We start from the raw sequence: 20,005 nt of genomic DNA on the forward strand, positions 1-20,005 counted from the left end.
GCTCAGGACTGCAGTACTGCAGCTTACCACTCTGCGCCACGGGGCTCTTACAAATACTGTGGACAGCCAAAAACACAAATAAGTGGGCAGCCAAAAAAGGACAGCCAAAAAGACAAATAAGATCAAAAGAAGCTAAAATGACTGAACTTAGGCTATCATACTTTGGTCACATTATGAGAAGACAAGAGTCACTGGAAAAGACAATAATGCTAGGAAAAGTTGAAGGCGGTAAGAAAAGAGGAAGACCCAACATGAGATGGATTGACTCTATAAAGGAAGCCACGGCCCTCAGTTTGGAAGACCTGAGCAAGGCTGTCCACAATAGGGTTGGAGTAAGTCAGAAGCAACTTGACAGCACTTAACACACAAACTGCGAATTGTTCCAAGAGTTCAGGCACATCATCTAGTCCATCATAATTTTTTATAAGCATACTTACATATTACATAAATGAGGGCAATCCTGAACAGATCTTCTTTTTCTACAGAGTTCCCCACAACTGTGTGGAATTTCATTTCTGTTCCACTCAGGGTTTTTAACCCGACCTACAAAAGGAAGCAAATATCCAAAATTTACATTTTTATATGAAATTTAAACAAAACAATTAAACATAGTTACAATTCAGATTACAAATGTCTTTCCTCCTGTAAAGTTATCAGAGCTCTTTGATAATCTCCCAACAGATTAACAGTATAAACGTATGCTTCAGTTACTCCAGTCTAAGCGCAGTAAAATTAGTGGGCTTAGATGGGAGTAACCTGGCACAGGATTGCACTGTTAATAATTTACCTGAGAACCATGAATCAGTATCAAATGCCCAGCTAATGTCCTTAGTTCATAGTTCACAGCGCCCCTTTCTTCCTCTTTTTTTGTCCTCCATTCCTTTGTACGCCGGTCTCCTACACAAATCTTCACCTGTAAATACAATCCAAGTTTCCACAGTCCTTGCAAGTTAGTAGCCCCACATATTCTCTTTTATCCTTCTACCAATATATTCTCTCAACCTCAGATATTCAGCTACAACTGTAACTGTTACTTAACTTAGTATCTCATTATAAATCTAAACATACATCATTCAAGCTGTATCTAAAAAATGGAGCTGAATGTTTCCATAGTGACAGAAAACTGTACAGCAGCCGACAAAATGGCAGGATCCACACCATACGGCACAGGTGCATTTCATAAAAATCTTTCCCAAGGCAGGGAAGTAAGGTTGTTTGATATATCCATACACAGCAATGTTAGGCACACAGACATAAATGGAAGAGAAAGAATGTAAGAATTTTATCCATACCAGTTTTTCAGTTGAGTTATACACCCAGAGAGAAAGAAAGATGATAGACACAGACATACGTATCAACCAGTTTAAAAGATTATTGAAAAGCATTCTGCACGGCTTCAGTGGTGTTCTAATGACTTGCATGGATCTTTCCCAATGCAACAACGAAGGGAACATTTGCTTACAACATAAAGTGAAAAGTGGAAAAGTAATAAAAGGACAGAATAAATACAGTTGTGGTGAACAAAGAGTTAATCTTTGAAAGTCGCTCAAAGGAAGGGAGTGGGCAGGGCTAAGGAGCTCACTCTGTTTTGAAGAAAGGGATTGTATCCTGATTTTTAGTAGTCGTCATTTATTGCTCATTAACAAAGTCATAAGCATATACATTTAACACACAGAGTATTCTGGTTTTGGTAACCTGCGTGTTCAGCAGCTGTTCTTTGACTCTGGGAACTTGAGGATTCAGTTCTGCCTAAACTGGTGTGAAACAAATCTTGCGGAGCGACAGGCAGAGACTGGGAGGGAAAGGGACCCTTCCTCAGGTCACTGGAAGGGAAGAGGCTCTGGGGAAGGAGATGTTCCAAATACAGGGTGTTGTTTAGGGATTACTGCCACAAAAGTGGGGTAGACCTGTAGTGAGAACTGGAAGAGAGATTTGAGGAGAAATCTCCCTATTTCTGTGTTTCTCTGGGGAAGAGAGATTGTATGGTCTCCAACTTCTCTATAAGAAGTTCTGGGAACTGAACTGAATTTGTAAACTGAATCTAAGGATTGTAATACTGTACCAACTAAGCCATGAAAGCTCTATGCCTTCTCTGAAGTGAAACTTATAAAATACTGCAGTGTTTACTAAATCTCTGTTTTTTGGTGTTAACTTGAAAAAGCCTCTGGTGTCTCATTTCTTCTGAGGAGAAAAGGAGAAGGAGAAAATGAAACTCCAAATAAGCATTCTGGCAAACAAGCAGTCTCTCTCTCTCTCTCTCTCTCTCTCTCTCTCCCCCTCAGCACGGAACGAGAAAGGGGGATCGGGAGAACCGCAAGATGAAATTCACTGCAGATAAATGCAAAAGACGGCAGCTATAAAAGACTGGCATTGTAATATAAGGTTAAAAGGTTACGGTTAACATGTTAAAAGTTCATAACGCTACATGGGGGAAATGCTATTTATGTAGCTAGGAAGCATTTGCTGAAATGATGCAAGTTTCAGACCCCTGCCTAAGTCTTCCTTAAAGAACATCAAGGCAATTCCCAATATGAAAAACACTCACCACAGAAACAGGTGTAAGCACTAGGAATGTGCGATGAAACATTTTGACAAGCTGGGCAGCGCCAACCACTATTGCCATCTGCCAAGGGAAAAAATTAAGATTTTTTAAAAATACAGATTCTTAACATATAAAGGAATTGTGTCTCTGGATTTGTGTGATTGTTTCAAATGCTGCAATACTTCTATTAGCATATAATTGGGGGGGGGGGAATCGCATGTGCATAAAACTATTCCAGATGCATTCACACAGATCATAGCCAACTGTCAAAAGTATCAAATAAAGTGTTCCCTGGGAGATACTTTCTTAGCACTCACAGCTATTCTGATACTGTAAAACCTCTTCTATGCAGATCTCTCATTAGTCTGAGCATTCTCTCATTTATCCCAGTTACTGACTCACTCCAGCCAACAACTAGATCAGCCACCAGAACACTTACTAAGTCAGCAATGGTTACCGTGCTTTTACAGACGGGAAAGATCCCTGGTACCTACTATGCTAAGACCGAAGGAGGTGCCAGCATTTATAAAGCCATACAGAGTCCCAGCCACTGGCCCTGCCGCATTACTCGCAGCTGGCTAACATCTCTGCGGGGAAGAAGCAGCGGCTGTGCGTGCCTCCTCTACTTCACATCATGTGGTGGCAGAAATAGCACAACTTTGCACTGGCTGCACGCCAAACAGTCTCACAAATACCTAGCCCTGGATGCAAAGGGGAAACAAGCAGGTGCGTGGGTGGTGAGAGCATTCCCTCTACTTTTTTCTGTTCATCTAAAGGACAATGGCAAAATACAGCACCCATCAGCAGCTATGCTGGGTTTTTTTTTTCAGCTGGGTAATCTTGTCACAAGAAAAGAACTGAGCAGGAGGCAACAGAATATGAGGCTGAAAACTGGGGGGGAGCACTTGAGAGCCAGGTATGCATTTACATGTAACACAATTACACCTTTAACTGCTCAAAAACTAAAGTGAGACTTCAAAAAAGCACAAGGCAAGTTCTCCAAACTGTGGAAATTTTAGTTAAAAAGTGAAGGCAAAAGACTTCGCAAAAACTGAAGTATTGCATCTATAATTAGTACAACCTTATCCAAGACCTGAAATATCCAATGAAGGGGGGGAAGTGTGAATGTGCCAATATCATTTAGGCACTATGTTGATATTTAATTTCCCTGCTATATTATCATCCTCACAAGTATTTGTGCAAGGAAAGTCTCACAGAACGGGTAGGTCCGTGTAATAGGAAGAAATTTCCTGGAATGTATGTTAACTGGCATCAGTATTTTCACAGATGTAACATTTTGCTTCTGGATCAGAGTTTTCGTCATAAAGCATTAACTTACAGCCTGTCTTCACTGTGTGCTTCTGACGCATGGTTGAGTCTTCAGTGAATGCGTCTCACCATGTTGTAGCATCAGTACCATCAGTAGTGCAGGGCCACAACAGCCTGACATTCAAACCCCCTTTTTGCCACGCATCATGTCAACCAGTAAAACTCAATGGTGCTGCCAAAATATGTGCTTGAGATTTTTGGATTTTGATATAGTTCATCATGCCTAGAACCAGGCTATTCGCTAGCATAATGACCGCACAACATAGAGCCAAACACTCCGCCTTCTTCCAGTTGATCTGACACCATGACCGTCTGCACACATTTAGCAACTGGGAGCACATACTAACCTTCGGCCTGTGCTGCTGGTGAACGTGCCCATTTCTTAATGCAGTTCAAGTGGAATACATGATAGCAATTCTGACAGCTCCACACTGGGGCCACCACGCGGACCACCTCGCAACACACCATGCACTCGTATTTCTCTGAGGTAAGCTGCTCTATTAGAGACCCTGATAAAAAAAAAATTGAGGACACACACACACAAGTGTTATCCCAAGAATAAATGGTAGGAGAGTAGTCAGGGTGAAGCAAAAGCAACAGTTCCGTTAACATTTTAAACACTTAACCATGTTCCTGACGGCAACTTCAGATTCATAAATGTTATTTTTGCTGTCAGAATACATTTCTTTTAAAAATTTATCTTTCCTAACCATTTCCCTTACAGACAGGCTCATATGAGAATTTAACATCAAACGCTTCTGATAAACACGAACCCCTTGCTGTCTGTATTCATCCTCTGCAGAGGTACCTAAAGGAACTCGTCACTGGGCTCGGATGCACCTCAACTCTTCAGGGGACCGGGATGCTACAGTATTTCCTTATTACAGAAACACGAATGTATATTGCTTATACGTTCTACTTGTCACAAATTCCCCACCCAACCGCCTAATTCTTTCCGAAAAGAAACCTGACCTTATCGATGTGGGTTGCAACAGATGCAACCGTAGTTGAGAGCAGAGGCCCCTTTGCTCACGGAGGCTCACCTGCACCTCTACTGCTTCGGCCAACTCGCCCACAGAAAGCAGCAATCAACAGCCTAGGCAGATGTGTTCATGAATACTGACCCTGACACGGTTGGCACACATGTTAAGTACTTTTAACATGACAAGGCACTCACAGAAGACGCCACATGTGTGCTTTGCCTGTGGTTAAAAGCAGCGGACTCTGATCAGGAGAACTGGGTTCGATTCCCCACTCCTCCCCATGAAGCCTGCTGGGCGACCTTGGGCCAGTCAGTTTCCGAACTCTCTCAGCCAGGCGATGGCCAACCACTTCCGAACCTCTCTTGCCTTGAAAACCCTACGGGGTCACCATAAGTCAGCTGTGACTTGACGGCACACATGCGTTATGTCCGTTTCAGCCTTATAAGAGGTGAGTTTAAAGTTACCAAGCGACTCCACTGTCTGCGGTTTCTTTGTTTACCGATTAGTGTAAATGAGACCCCACAATGTGTTCCCACCCAATGACGCTACAGACAGAAATATTGTCCTCCACTCTGTTACTGGGGGAAGGGATCTGAGCAAGAGTAAGATGGGAAGCCACTTCTCTCCTGTTCCAGTTCTTCGAGAAGCGTGCTGGTGCCACCACTTTAGAGAAAACATAGTTAGGGAGAGAGATGCAACTAAAACGTGGGGATGTGCTAGCTGAATCCTAAATGAACTAATTCAGCATGGCCCACTGAGATTCATAAACCCCTTCAGCGGTCAGCCACTCCTCTCACACAGAAGAAATGGCCCCACCACCGGACTCTCTAAAGTAGGAGTCAGCAGCGCCCAGCTCCCAGCCAAGGCATCTCCATGCCCCATTTGTCTGTCCTCAGAGACAACAGTGGGGGTGTGGATGAACCACCTCTTTAACAATGTAATGGCACAAGGCCCCGCTGGAGAGGAGGGGCCGTGGCTCAGTGGTAGAGCATCTGCTTGGCATGCAGAAGGTCCCAGGTTCAATCCTTGGCATCTCCAGTTAAAGGGACTAGACAGGTAGGTGACGTGAAAGATCCCTGCCTGAGACCCTGGAGAGCCGCTGCTGGTCTGAGTAGACAATACTGACTTTGATGGACCTAGGGTCTGATTCAGTATGAGGCAGCTTCATGAGAGTTAGCTTTGCTCTATCCACTTTCCTTCCCAATGTCGTGTTTTGTTAAACTAGCAACTGGCACGGTTAATAGTTGGGGACCGCTTCCTAAGAAGAAGAAGAGTTGGTTTTTATACGCCGACTTTCTCTACCACTTAAGAAAGAATCGAATTGGCTAACAATCACCTTCCCTTCCCCTCCCCACAACAGACTCCCTGTGAGGTAGGTGGGACTGAGACAGTGTGACTAGCCCAAGATCACCCAGCTGGCTTCATGTGTAGGAGTGGGAAATCAAACCCGGTTCTCCAGATTAGAGTCCACTGCTCCAAACCACACAGAACAAGGAGCACAGCGAATGAATATCGGGCAGTGCAAAATATTTCAGCTAGGCAGCAGATTTGGCCTAAACATTGCCCAAATCCTGCTTTTCAAGCCTAGTTTGTTACATTGCCAAGAGGCAAAAGGCACTGTACTACTTACCAGTAAAGGTCATGATATTTCACATACTTGTTTCATCACAGTAGCAAGCACCCGGACTTTATGTAATTACCCCTTCAGATGTAAAGCATGGCAATAACAGCCAAACAGCAGGCCATGTCAGAACACCAGTCGGCCCAGCAGCGCCACAAAGATGAGCGATCTCGCACAGCACGACATTACAACGTCAGTGCAATACCTTCCCAAGCAGCCTAGCATTACATTTCAGGATGTCGTTTATTGCAGACCTGCAGAAAAAGCACGGCCTCCTCCTTACAGTGCTGTGACACAGCCTCCTCGCGATGGAATTCTTTCTACCCTGACATCCGAGGAACTTCTGCATGCCTACCACAGAACCCATGACCAAGCCAGAGGAATTGGACATGCTCTAGGGCATGCTATTGGTTTGCCCACAGTACAGGGCAGTCCTGCTGGACCTCATTGTTGCCCCACATTAACTGAGAGTTCAGTGCATCCCAAGCCTCTCTCTGCTGCCTGGCACTGTGCCACAGAAGGATTGGCCGTGGCGGGCAAGTTGTCTTTCGGGGAAGTTTTAACAGTTACTGATCTTTTGGTTGAGGAATTCCCAATAATCTCGCAAGAAACTCCAGTTTTCCACAACACACTTTGAAAACCACCAATACGCAACTAAGAAATCAACTAGGTTCATATTAAACTATCACATCCATTTTTAATGAGTTAAATACAGCTCTTAATGAAACCATAATGTTTTTGTTCCTTCAATCACAAATGTGCATTTGAATGTCACAAAACGTCACCATAATTCAAGTGCCATAAAAACCCTTGCTTAATTGTACCATTTCCATCCATAGAAAGCTACTTATCAAGATGACTTAGCTTTGCACATTGTGTGTGGAAAAGCAACACTAGGAAAAAGCCCTCTTGAAAGGGCATTAATGCACACCAGCTGACTTTTAGGCGTTCAAAATATAAGACTCAGAACTGAATAATCTACCTGTGTGTGTTTCCTTACTCCTCGGTGCATCATTTTGCTTCTTCCAGTGCCTGCTTTTATGTCCCTCTTGAAGGATGGGGGGTTTCCTGCCACCATGTGCGGCTGTTTCATACACAGGCTGAGTCTGCGGCACACTCACAAAGTTTGCTCCTCTTACGTGCAGCACAGATTCTTTCCTCTTCTCGCTGACGCGCTCTTTAGGAGGATGTGGAAGGGATGCATTCTTACTGTGTCTGGCATTTTTGCTCCTAGGCATATCTTGCTTTTTGCTGGTCTCTTTATTCCGCACAGGCTCCCTAAAACATTTGTTTGCAAAAGGATATCTTCTCCGCACAATGCTGTTGTCAGAAAAGCCATCTGACACAACTTTCCCCCCAAAGGATGCTTCAGAAGAGTCTGACTGAGTCAGATCGACCACTGGTATGTTTTCATAGACTTCATCCTTCCACTTGGAAGGTATTTTTTTATCCCGTTTGGGTGGATGCTTCTCCTTTTCTTTCAACCCTCTTCCACGTGAATGCATCGTGTATGTCTTCTTTGGCTTTGCTCCTCTGTTATCTGCAGCTTCCTTTTCACTATCTGAGGAGAAGTCACTGTATTCTCTAGGATTCAGTCTTTGTCCTGAAATCAGCTTGGTATCTAAACATGCAGGGTCTTCTAAGCCGCTGGCAGTTGCTTGTTTTACCTGGTTTTTGCCATGCGCTCTATCATTCCTTGACCTCTGCCACCGATGACTCTGAAAATTACGGCTTTTTGTTTTACCCATACTGCCAGAAAGCAAAGAATCTGGCTGCCGTCTGTGCTGGCTCTCTACACTGCAAAAGTTACTCTGGTCTGCTGAAGAGCCATCATGTTTACTGTGCCTAGGATGAATAGGAGGTGGTAAGCTGCTGCTGCTTGAATCCCGATCCAATTCCCACCTGGACTGACTGTTCCAATGTAGACTGCAGGTCTGCATTTCCTTTGGAATGAAATTGGTTGCATCAGGATTTAAGGCACCTAAGAAAATGAAGGAATAAGGATTTTACTATTCTGCCAATCCAGAATGAACTGAGGATGTGATGTCTAAGTACAGGCTCATATGGGAAAGGGTCTGGGGGGTGGGGGGGAGGAGGAACTCGGTTGGGAGATTATGCAGAGCAACGTGCTGCCATGACTCCTGAGCACCAAGACAATTACATCAACTGGTTCCCTCCGTAAAAACTTTAAACTCGCCAAACAAGCAGCACTACAGCTAACAGGAGTCAGACTGCTAATCCTAATGGAGCAGTTCGCTGGGAGCAGCCCCCCCTCCCCCCCCCCCCGCCCCGCTGAATAAAGCTGGACCTACCCCCTGAGGACACCTGCTTAGGACTGCTCTGTTCGGGAGACACACACAGCGTTGTGCCTAGACTACTAGAGGGGGGGAAACTCCCCCCCCCCGTCTGGCGCCATTCCCTCAATGTGCCTGCCACCTTCTATAGAAGAACAGGACGGGAGGCCTCATTTCCCCAGCGGGCATCAGCCCCGTCCGCCAAATCTCAGGTCGCCCCTCGCTGCTGTTGTTTTCAGCCAGGCAGATTCAACAGCTCCTGCTTCTAATCTTTTGGGGAAATTACCTACTTCGGGGGGGGGGGGCGGCGGTAAAATTAGATTAAAAATTCAATTTAATTGATGTAAAGCTGGGCCGGTGGCCCTTTGCAGGAGACGGGGGGGGGCGAATGGCGGGAGCAGGAGGGCCTGCTCGTCTCCAACCCCCCCTCCCCGTGTCCAGTAGGGAAATGCAACGCGCGCGGGTGCGAAGGTCCCCCAACCCTCCCCTCCCCGCACACGTGGCGCTAGATCCAGGCCCCCCCCCGGCGCCCCCGGGACATGGGACGGGGGGGGTCGGCCTGATCCGCGCGGCCGCGGCTCTGACCATCAGCCGACAGCTGCGGGGGGGGGAGAGGCGGGGAGCGGGGGGGGTCCGGCCTCCCTCCCCCCACCTCGATGTTTCCCGCCCCGTTTGCAGCCATCACAGCAGGGGCCGCGGGGGGGGGGGAAGTGCCGAGATCTACCCGAAACCCCCCCGCACGAGGGGGGGTCACCATCTGTTGATGCGGGGAGGGGCGGGGGGCACCGCGGCAGCCACGGGCGCCAGGGGAGCGGGGTGAGAGACCGGGGGGGGGCGGCCGTCCCTTCCCCGGGAGCCCCCTGTGGCCCCCCCCACGCACACACACACACACGCGCGCGCCTTCGGGCCGCCAGGGGAGGGGCGGCGCTGCGCCAGAGGGGGCGCTGAGAGGGTCTCCCGGGGGTGGGGGGGCTGCTTCCCTCTCCCCCCCCCCAAAAAAAACCCCGCTTCCCGCAGGGGCAGGGGCGGCGGCGGGGCGCGTCTCCCACCCCCCCTCCGGAGAGTGGCCCCTACCTGAGCGGGGCCCCCCCGCGGCCTCCGCCATTGACGGCCCGCTCACAGCGCCCCCCCCCCGCTCTCCCCCCGCCGCCTCACTCACTCACGCCCCGCCCCCGCCCAGCCGCGCAGGCGCCACGCGGCCCCCTCTCCCCCTCCCCCCTCGACGCGCCCCGCCCCGCCCGGGGTGGCTGGGGGCCCTCAGGGCAAGCGGGGCGGCCTCCCCCCCCCCCAAGTCGTTTGCTTTGAGTGAACCTCCCCCACCCACCCACCCCGCCAGGTCGGCGTTCAGCCGTCAGGAGGGGGTGGGCGGAGGGGGGGCCCGAAGTCAGGAGCCAGCTGCGGCACACAAGAGGCCGCCCCGCACTTTTCCGCCCTCCACAACGACGTCAGAGGGGGGGTGGCGGGGGGGGGTCCGTCCTTTTTCACCGTTAAACGAAAGGGGGGAGGGGAGCCCCCCTCGTTGTCGCCTGACGAAGGCTCCCGGGGGGGGGCAGGACGAGGGGGGTGGTGGCGCTGCTCCGACCCCGCCCAGCCCGCCGGCAGGCCAGGCCGCCGCCCTCAGCGCCCCCCCCCCCCGCGGCCCCCTGCTGACGTCCTGCTCCCGCCCCTTCATTAAGATGACAGTTCCCTCCGCCCCCCTCCCCCCTTTCCAGTTTACAACCGTTTTGTTTTCATTGGACGAACCCCCCCCCCCAGCAGCGCTCCGCTCTCGGTGCCCTCCCCACCCTGAGGGGCCGGGAGGCGGCCCGGGGGTTCTTCTGCCCCACTGCCGGGGGCCGGGGCTGTCCGCAGCGGGGAAAGGCCAGTCGGTGCCCGGCCCTGCTTTCCGATTCACCCCGCCCTCGGGCCCTGGAGGGTACGGAGGTACCGCCAAAACGGAGAGGGGCGCTCATAGTTGCCGACCCCTCATCGCCTGAATCTGGGAATAGCCCAAGAGGCGAGAAAGCCAAGAAAGGATCTTCTTTAAAAATCCCTTTGCGTTCGCACCGCTCTTTCTGCCTCCCCGTGGGACGGTGGGGCATGGGGGGCGAGCTGAGACACGTTCGAAATGGTAGGTTTGTTTTGGCGAATCGCGCCTCTCTCTCCCCCTGCAAATTGAGGGGCACCATCAGTCACTAGGACTTCTGGACAACCCCACCTGGCCAATATATTCCGTCAGCAGTTAATAACCGTGCTGCCGCTCATGTCAGTAATGTGGGCTATTTCCAGGCATCTTGAGAAGTCGTCAGTGGCAACTAAATACTTGCGTCCTTGCAGTTCACAAATGTCAGTTCCGCCTCTTCCCCAAGGTCCGTGTGGTAGTGCAGTAACTCTCAAGGGTTCTCTCTGTTGAAAAGGTTTATGTTTGTGACAGAATTCACAGGTTTGTATCAGGGTCTTGAGATCTTGACCTATTCATGGCTACCAAATGGAAAGTTGGGCTCGTTTCCTGCATTTGGTAAGTCCTTGGTGACTAGCGCTGAGATGGTGCGGTATTTCTTGTCTCTTCTGTGGTGGGATAACAATGCGATCACCATGAAGAAGTAGCCCCTGGAACTCTGCGAGGCGTCCCTGTTCAGCAAAATAGGGCTTCAGTTCATTTGGTATATTACGCACATGTTGCAACCAACCTGTTCTCACGAATTCCAGTACCTTTTGTAGCTCTGCATCCGAGGTGGTAAGAGCCTATAACTGTTTGAGTAACGAATCCGAAATCGGCTTCAAGTGTCACACAGTGGTTTCATAAAATACAACTTCTTCTGCAAGTGTAAGTGACTCGGCATAAATAGTCTTCAGTGGATGTCGTGACAGCGTATCTGCAATGACTAGAGTTTTGCCCGGAGGGTATTCCACCTGCGGGTTAAATCTCATCAGAAACAGAAGGAGTCTTTGACATCTTATTGGTACTTTGTCCAAGTCTTTACAATTTATCAAGGGTACCAAAGGTTTATGATCTATTAAAAGCTGGAAGGAGGATAGACCATAAAGATATTTGGAAAACATTTCACATGTCCACATGGCTGCTAAATGCTCCTTTTCAATTGGGGCATAATGCCTCTCGGAATCTGTCAGCGTTCTTGAGCAAAACACGACAGGTTTCAATTCCCCTTCAAATTCTTGGAGGAGCACACCTCCCAGGCCATAGCTGCTAGCATCTGCACACACAACGGTGCGGCCAGTGATATCATAAAATGCTAGTACAGGCGTCTGAGTCAGAAGCTATTTTATCTTCAAGAATGCTGCATCTTGATGTGGGCCCCAGTGCCAAGCAACATCCGCTTTCGGCAAGTCAATCAATGGATGTAAGACCTCTGATAGGTTTAGCAAGAATCTGCCCAAATAGTGCACCATGCCTAGGAAACATTTTAAATCAGTTGTGGAGTTGGGTCTATCCCCAAAATAGCTTCTATTTTCCGTAAGTCTGGCCTGATGCCATGTTCATCTCTGCGGCGTCCAAGATAAATGAGAATCTTCTGGCTTAGGAGGCATTTCGTATCATTCAGCTTCAGGCCTACTCGTTATAGCGCATCTAGAACCTCGTCTAGTCTGAGTGCCATGCTCCTCCACAGTGTGGCCATACACCAAGATGTTGTCCATGTACACAGACACACCATCCATATGCTGCAACAGTTGAGTCATTTCTCTTTGGGACAACTCAGAGGCACTGGAAATCCCAAAGGGCAATCTATGAAAAAAATACCAGCCAAATGGTGTGATGAAGGTGGTTAGTTTTGCACTGTCTGGATCCAAACAGATCTGCCAGAATCCACTTGCTGCATCTAGTAGTGAAAATATGCGAGCACTGGCTAGCCGTGGAAGGACGTCATCAATAGAAGAAAGGATATACTTTCCCCTTTTTACTGCTTTATTAAGCTGCTTCATTTCTACGCAGATTCACACTGAACCATCCTCTTTGGGTACTGGGACCATTGGAGCACACCAATCAGTGGGTTCTGTAATCGGCTCTATAACCCCACATTGGACCATCTAATTCAGCTTTCACTTTAGGGAGAAGCGGGATTGATATGGTTCTGGCTGTGCTGACAGCATAAGGTACGGCATTTTTCTTTAACCTTTATTGGGGCAATCTGCAGAGTTCCCAAGTCATGTTGGTGTGAGGGTCTCTGTTTATGTGTCTCTGCTTCCCATCACCTGCCTATCAGTGAACTCGTAAAAGCAGTTCACACCTTCTGGTCTCAGGCGCCAGGCCTGATTGCCCCAAGTATCTTCCCCCCCGCTGTTCTTCCTGTCAGTACTCCCTCAGGCCGATGCGGCCTTGGAAGTGTGATAGCTTCACCAGACTTCCTGGGACTCGTCTGATGTTTTGTATTATGCCAAGCTTGTAACTTCCCATAACAATAAGTGTGAACCCCAGTGCCCCAGTGCCCTGGAGTCAATATATTCTGTAAACCCGATTAGCCCCTCACTTGCAACTTGCTACCTGTGCCTGTCTCATCTCCTGATGTCTTCAATAAATCCTTTGTTTCTTTATCAACGTCTGAACATTTGATTTGGAGAAGTAAACTCAGAGAGAGGGGATCTCTCACATTAAGTTGCAAGTCTTTGCCTCTCGAACTGCTGCTGTACCTTTTGGGACAGAATGCCAGGCGACGAGGAAAACACCCCTACTACCCCTGACGCACCGGACGGACCGGTGGTACCGGAGAAACCGGACCCCAAGGAGGAGGGTGCCAAGCCAAAGAAGCCTAGGGATCCCATCCCCGACCAAGGCCGGGACGGACGTCCCCGAGGACTTTTTAACAATTGGCTGGACTCCCCCAAGGGTTGGTCTCTCTCCCGAACCGCGGCGAAGGATCGCCGTTTGGCCTTCCCCAGCACGGGACTTGAAGGGGACCCGGCGCGCAAGGAGGCCCTGATGGAAGAGGAACGCAGGCAGTGGCAGGAGGATCGCCAAGCCATGCAGGAGCAGATGGAGTCCATGCGGCTTGTGATGGGTGAGATGGCAGCGGCCCTGGACGCGCTGAAAGTGCAACCGCCTGCCGGCAACCCCCCGGACGGAGCACCGGCAGCCCCTCCCGCGCCTCCTAGCCTCCCGTCCCGTCGGGACCTGAAAGTCACGTATGACGGTTCAGGGGACCAGTTGACCTTTTTCATGGTCCAAGTGGACATTTTTATGCGAGAACAGGGCCGAACCTTCACTTCCGAGGAGTCCCGAGTGCAGTACGTGGCTTCCTTACTGCAAGGGGAGGCGGCCGCCTGGATGGTGTTGCAGTATGAACTCCGCTCGCCGGTACTGCGAACACTGGACGAGTTTATGATAGCACTCCGCAACCGCTTTGAGGACCCGACTCTGGGTGAGCGGGCTAAAGCCTCCCTGATGCAACTACGCCAAGGGACTAAGTCGGTGGCGCAGTATGCAAGTGAGTTCCAGTCTCTGGCTAGCCGGATCCTAGACTGGAGTGAAGCCACTTTGGTACAGTGTTTCAGGGAGGGTCTCAACCCAGACCTCCAACATTGGGCCTTCATGCAAGGGAACCCCCCGGACGTGGAAGGTTGGGTTCGTCACGCTGCCGACATAGAGAATCGCAAACAACTCCTGACCTTGTCCAAACAACGCATCGGACGAGACCCAAGACCCCGAAGCGACCGGGGCCGAGATTTCCGACTGGGGGGCAGCGGGGTTCCCTCAGCCGCTGAACGCCGCAAGCGATTTGAGACCGGTGTCTGCCTGACCTGCGGAGGTAAGGGACACTTTGCGTCGCAATGCCCCTCTCGTGCGGGCCGTCCCAACCCCCCACGCCAAGCCCCGACCGAACCGCAGAAGGCGGCTGCCGAGGACCAGCCCCGCCGCAGGAGCGGACCACCGGGCCGACGCTCCGGCGCACCCTCCGCTCTCCATGCGCGCCCCCAGGACGGGGCCTCCACTTCTACCGGCCCAACGGGGTCCCGGATTACAAATGCTACTTTTGATTCGGACGGGTCCCCAACCGCCACCACTCCTTCCCCCTCTTCCAGCGAGGAGGAGGAGTGGGAACAGCCGGCAAAAAACGCCGTCGGTCTGCTGTAGAGGGGGCTCCGCAGCAGACCGCCCCTGTCGTTGTGCAAGGAGCTCCACCGATGGTAAGCGCCCAAGAGGACAATGTGTATGTGCGTGTTCACCTATCCCTACCGAAAGGGGGTCCCAGTTTAGAATTCCCCGCCTTGGTTGACTCGGGGTGTGCCCGCACCATGATTAGCGAGGAAACTGCCAAGAAACTGGGGGTCCGACGCAAGCGGCTTCCGGGACCCCTCCGCTTTTCCCAAATGGACGGGAGTGATTTTAAACGGGGCCCGGTGACCCACAGAACTGCAGCCGTGATTATGTCCGTGGGAGAACATTGGGAACGCTTGTATTTTACCATTGCCCCTATTGTTACCCCTGTGGTATTAGGGATGAATTGGCTACGGGGACACAACCCTTCCATCGACTGGGTTAAACGGGTGCTCTCGTTTCCCGAAAGTCCCTGTGGGTTTCATGATAAGGAACGGGTTGTCCGGACTCCGGCAGCCGCAGTAGTAGGGTTTCCCCCCCCAGCCACCGTTCCTCCTCAACTACCCACCGAATACTCGCAGTTTGCGGACGTCTTTGATGTTAGGGAATGTGACGAGTTACCCCCCCACAGAGAAACGGACTGTGCCATCGAAATAGTGGGGGAAGGCAAACTGTCTAAGGGGAAAGTCTACCCCATGAGCCCTAGTGAAAAGGCGGTATTACGGGACTATCTGGATGCCAACTTGGCGAGAGGTTTCATATGCCCTTCCAAGGCTCCTTATTCGGCCCCGGCCTTCTTTGTGAAGAAAAAGACGGGAGATTTAAGACTGTGTATTGACTTTCGTAGGCTAAACGCCGTTACCCAGTCTAACGCTTACCCTCTCCCTCTTATTCCCGACCTGCTAGCACAATTAAAGGAGGGCCGAATCTTCACCAAACTGGACTTAGTGGAAGCATACCACCGCATTCGCATTAAAGAAGGAGACGAATTCAAAACAGCCTTTTCCAGCTGTTTTGGAATGTTTGAGTACTTAGTCATGCCATTCGGACTTTCGGGGGCTCCCAGTGTGTTTATGCAATTAATTAATGAGGTTTTGCATGATTTGCTGTTTCGGGGGGTGGTGGTATTTCTCGATGACATCCTTATTTACTCTGAAACCATGGAAGAACATGTGCGCCTAGTGCGAGAAGTGCTCCAGCGGTTGCGGGAGCACAAACTGTATGCTAAGGTGTCCAAATGTGAGTTCCACCAACCTTCCATTACTTTTCTTGGGTACGTGATTTCCCACCAAGGGTTAGAAATGGACCCCGCAAAGGTCCAGGCGGTGCGGGATTGGGAACCCCCCACTACTCGCCGCCAGCTTCAGCAGTTTTTGGGGTTCGCCAACTTTTACCGGAACTTCATTCCTAACTTTGCCCAGGTTGCGCTTCCCCTCACTGCCCTGTTACGTACCAAGGACAGGGGGGCCAGCGCCGCGCTACCCTCAGCCCGTTTGCAATGGTCCCCCCAGTGCCAGCAAGCTTTTGAACGTTTAAAACAGCTTTTTTCATCCGAACCCGTTTTGGCTCACCCAGATTGCACCAAGCCGTTCGTGGTGCAGGTGGATGCCTCGGATGTGGCCATGGGCGGGGCCCTATTGCAGAGGGACGAGGGGGGGCGGTTGAGACCATGCGCCTACTTCTCCAAAAAGTTTTCCCAGTCCGAAATCAACTGGGCTATTTGGGAGAAGGAGGCGGCGGCGGTCAAACATGCCCTCACCATATGGAGACACTTCTTAGAAGGTGCCGAACTGCCGTTTGAAGTGTGTACCGATCACAAGAATCTCGAGGCTCTCAAGGGAGCTAGAAAGCTCAACGCCAAACAAATTCGGTGGGCCCAATTTTTAGCTAAATTCCGGTTCACTCTCAAACATGTCCCGGGCAAAGAAAATGCCCTAGCCGACGCTTTGTCACGACTTCCCCAGTATCGCAACGATTTCGATCGCCCTGTTGACTCCCTGTTCACTCCCGAGCAGCGTGGGGAGGTCCCAAGCTTAGCCGTCACTACCCGGTCCCAAGCCCATCGACCAGAGACCCCCCCTACGCTCAAAGGTATCCCGGAAGCCTTCCAAAAGCGGCTCCGGGACGCTTCCTTACAGGAGGAGGAGCACCATCTCCTCCCTACTGGCCTGGAACAAACCAACACTTGGTGGATGCAAGGGGGAAAACTGTATGTCCCATCCTCCCTTCGCAAAGAGGTATTGGGACTTGTACATGGTGCCAGGTTGGCAGGTCATTTTGGTTTCATAAAAACACTTCACCTGGTACGGAGGCAGTTCTGGTGGCCCGGTATGAGAGCTGATGTGGAGCTGTATGTGCGCAGCTGCCCCACTTGCGCCACAGCCAAGAAACGGATGGGAAAACCCCCAGGGCTTCTCAAACCGCTGGAGAACCCCTCCCGCCCCTGGGAAGTCATAGCCATGGATTTTATCACCGACCTACCTCCTAGTCGGGGGAAAACGGTTCTCTGGGTAATCACGGACCTTTTTTCCAAACAGGTCCATTTCGTTCCATGTGCAGGTCTTCCTTCAGCCCAGGGCTTGGCTAAACTATTCATTACACATGTCCTCAGGCTACACTCGATTCCGAGGAAGGTCCTCTCCGACCGGGGGGGTCCAGTTTGTTGCCAAATTCTGGCGAGCCTTCCTAAAGCTCATGGGGGTGGAGGAACAGGGTCTATCTTCCGCCTATCACCCCCAGACGGATGGTCAAACGGAACGAGTAAACGCGGTGGTAGAATGTTATTTGCGTTGCTATGTAAATTTCCACCAGGACGACTGGGTCGACCTGCTGCCATTCGCCGAATATGCGTACAACAATGCGCCTCATTCCTCTACCGGCTTTAGTCCCTTCCAAGTAATATACGGGACGGAATTCGGTCCTTTCGGTTCCGCCCCCGTCACGCCAGAGCTCCAAGCCACCCCTGATCTTCAGGAGTGGATTCAGGCAGTTAAATCTACCTGGCCATGGCTGCTCAAAAATCTTGAGAAGGCAAAAAGCAAGTACAAGGAACAGGCAGACAAACACCGGTCTCCGGGATGGGAGCTAAAAGTGGGGGAGCAAGTGTATCTATCCACCAAAAACCTCCGCTCTCTTCGTCCCTGCAAAAAACTGAGCGACCGTTATGTGGGACCTTTCCCCATTACCAGAGTGATCAATGAGGTTACCGTGGAACTGAAACTCCCAAAGACCCTCAAGGGAGTCCATCCCGTCTTTCATATAAGTCTCCTCAAACCTTATGTGGCAGCTCCCCAGTTCCACCCCCCTCCCGACCATGAGATTCCTACTGTGGTAGGAGGGGATACCCATCTGGAAATATCCAAGGTTTTAGATTCCAAATGGAAGAAGGGGAAACTGTTTTACTTTGTTCGTTGGAAAAACCTTGGGTCCGCTCACGACGAGTGGGTGGCCGCACCCCACATGGCGGCCCCTCGCTTAGTCCGAGAATTCCACCTCGCTTATCCCGATAAGCCTCGCCCTCTCGAGGACCCCGGAGGGGGGCCTTCAGGGGGGCAGAATGTGAGGGTCTCTGTTTATGTGTCTCTGCTTCCCATCACCTGCCTATCAGTGAACTCGTAAAAGCAGTTCACACCTTCTGGTCTCAGGCGCCAGGCCTGATTGCCCCAAGTATCTTCCCCCCCGCTGTTCTTCCTGTCAGTACTCCCTCAGGCCGATGCGGCCTTGGAAGTGTGATAGCTTCACCAGACTTCCTGGGACTCGTCTGATGTTTTGTATTATGCCAAGCTTGTAACTTCCCATAACAATAAGTGTGAACCCCAGTGCCCCAGTGCCCTGGAGTCAATATATTCTGTAAACCCGATTAGCCCCTCACTTGCAACTTGCTACCTGTGCCTGTCTCATCTCCTGATGTCTTCAATAAATCCTTTGTTTCTTTATCAACGTCTGAACATTTGATTTGGAGAAGTAAACTCAGAGAGAGGGGATCTCTCACAGTTGGGGTCCTACGGAGTTCATCTAGACGACGTATCAAACCCATTGTGACAGCAGTGTCCTGGCTCAGTAGGTTGTTAGATTGAGTTCGAAGCACATAGACTTTAAAACTGTACTTCTCTGCTTTGTATTGAGTTTGAGCGTGGAAATATCCTGCACAACTCAGACTAGTTCTCCCAGGACTAGAAAATACTGAGGGTGTTTGATGGAGAGGATGACTTGTAAGACTCTGGGATAACATTGACATCCGCCCCGGTGTCTATTTTGAAGTCTACAGGAAGGCCATGGATTTGTAATATCACCTATGGGTCAGTAGTGGTTGTGGAGCAGTGGACTGGTCCCCAAAAAATCCTGATCTGGGGTGCTGTCTTGTTTTGTGACTTCTCTCACCCCATGAGTACGACATGCAATAGCAAAATGTCCTATCCTTTTACATTTGTGGCACTCAGCAGTCTTTGCTGGACACACAGCTCTCTGAGCATGCCCTTTTCCACAGCGCATGCACTTAGAGGCCTGTTCTGGAGGACAGGGAGGTTTAATGGGGCATTTCTGGGAAGGTTGTAAGCCCATCTTTATCCAACTAGAGTACTTGTGAAACCATGTTTTCTGAGATATTTCCTGAAGCCCTGCAAACGCTTTTTGGTTGTGAACTTGTCCCTTGATCAGTTCTGAATTCCTTATAATTTGTGTTGCCCCTTCTAAGGTGAGGTCACTTTTCAGCTGTAGTTGCTGGGATAGGTCTTTGTCTAAAATGCCCACTACTAGTTGATCCCTAATGGTTTCACTTTTGTGGCCACCAAAATCACAGGCCTCTGCTTTCTCGTGCAGCCATCTTATATAGGCCTCAGCAGACTCCCCTGGCTTCTGTTTTTTCTGATGAAAGCAGTGTTACAGGCTTTGACATATTAGAGCACATGAACTATGGAATTAGTGTTGTACATATGCAGAAATATTCAATGTAAAACCAAGCTACGCATATGAACTATGTCACGAGAATTTTCAGTATTGATCATTAGTTTATATTAAAAATATTAGTAATCTATATTAAAAGAGTTTGGGTTGAAATTGACCACATACATTATAATCTATAGTCACACAAGACCTGACTTTTAGCTGACATCAGCTCCAATTAGGCTCTTGACCCTAAAGGGCACAGGAGCTAGTCACCCAAAGCACATTGCGTGCTCCAAATCAAGGCCGTTCAAGCAGGCGGCA

The 20,005-nt window shown here is 50.2% G+C and overlaps 1 protein-coding gene across 1 annotated transcript in view; it reads right to left on the minus strand.

The window, feature by feature from the left end:
* The window catches only part of NFX1 (nuclear transcription factor, X-box binding 1), a gene marked incomplete at its 5' end in the record, with an annotated part of 80,963 nt that extends 72,503 nt beyond the window's left edge, over positions 1-8,460 (minus strand). Inside the window, 4 exons of the mRNA XM_056862503.1 lie at positions 438-543; positions 2,546-2,623; positions 4,219-4,380; positions 7,458-8,460. Coding sequence (XP_056718481.1) covers positions 438-543; positions 2,546-2,623; positions 4,219-4,380; positions 7,458-8,460 — 1,349 coding nt within the window. The remainder of the gene's footprint in view (positions 1-437; positions 544-2,545; positions 2,624-4,218; positions 4,381-7,457) is intronic.
* Positions 8,461-20,005: the final 11,545 nt, after the last annotated feature.

The sequence above is a fragment of the Euleptes europaea genome, chromosome 17, assembly GCF_029931775.1.
Source record: "Euleptes europaea isolate rEulEur1 chromosome 17, rEulEur1.hap1, whole genome shotgun sequence".
NCBI lineage: Eukaryota > Metazoa > Chordata > Lepidosauria > Squamata > Sphaerodactylidae > Euleptes > Euleptes europaea.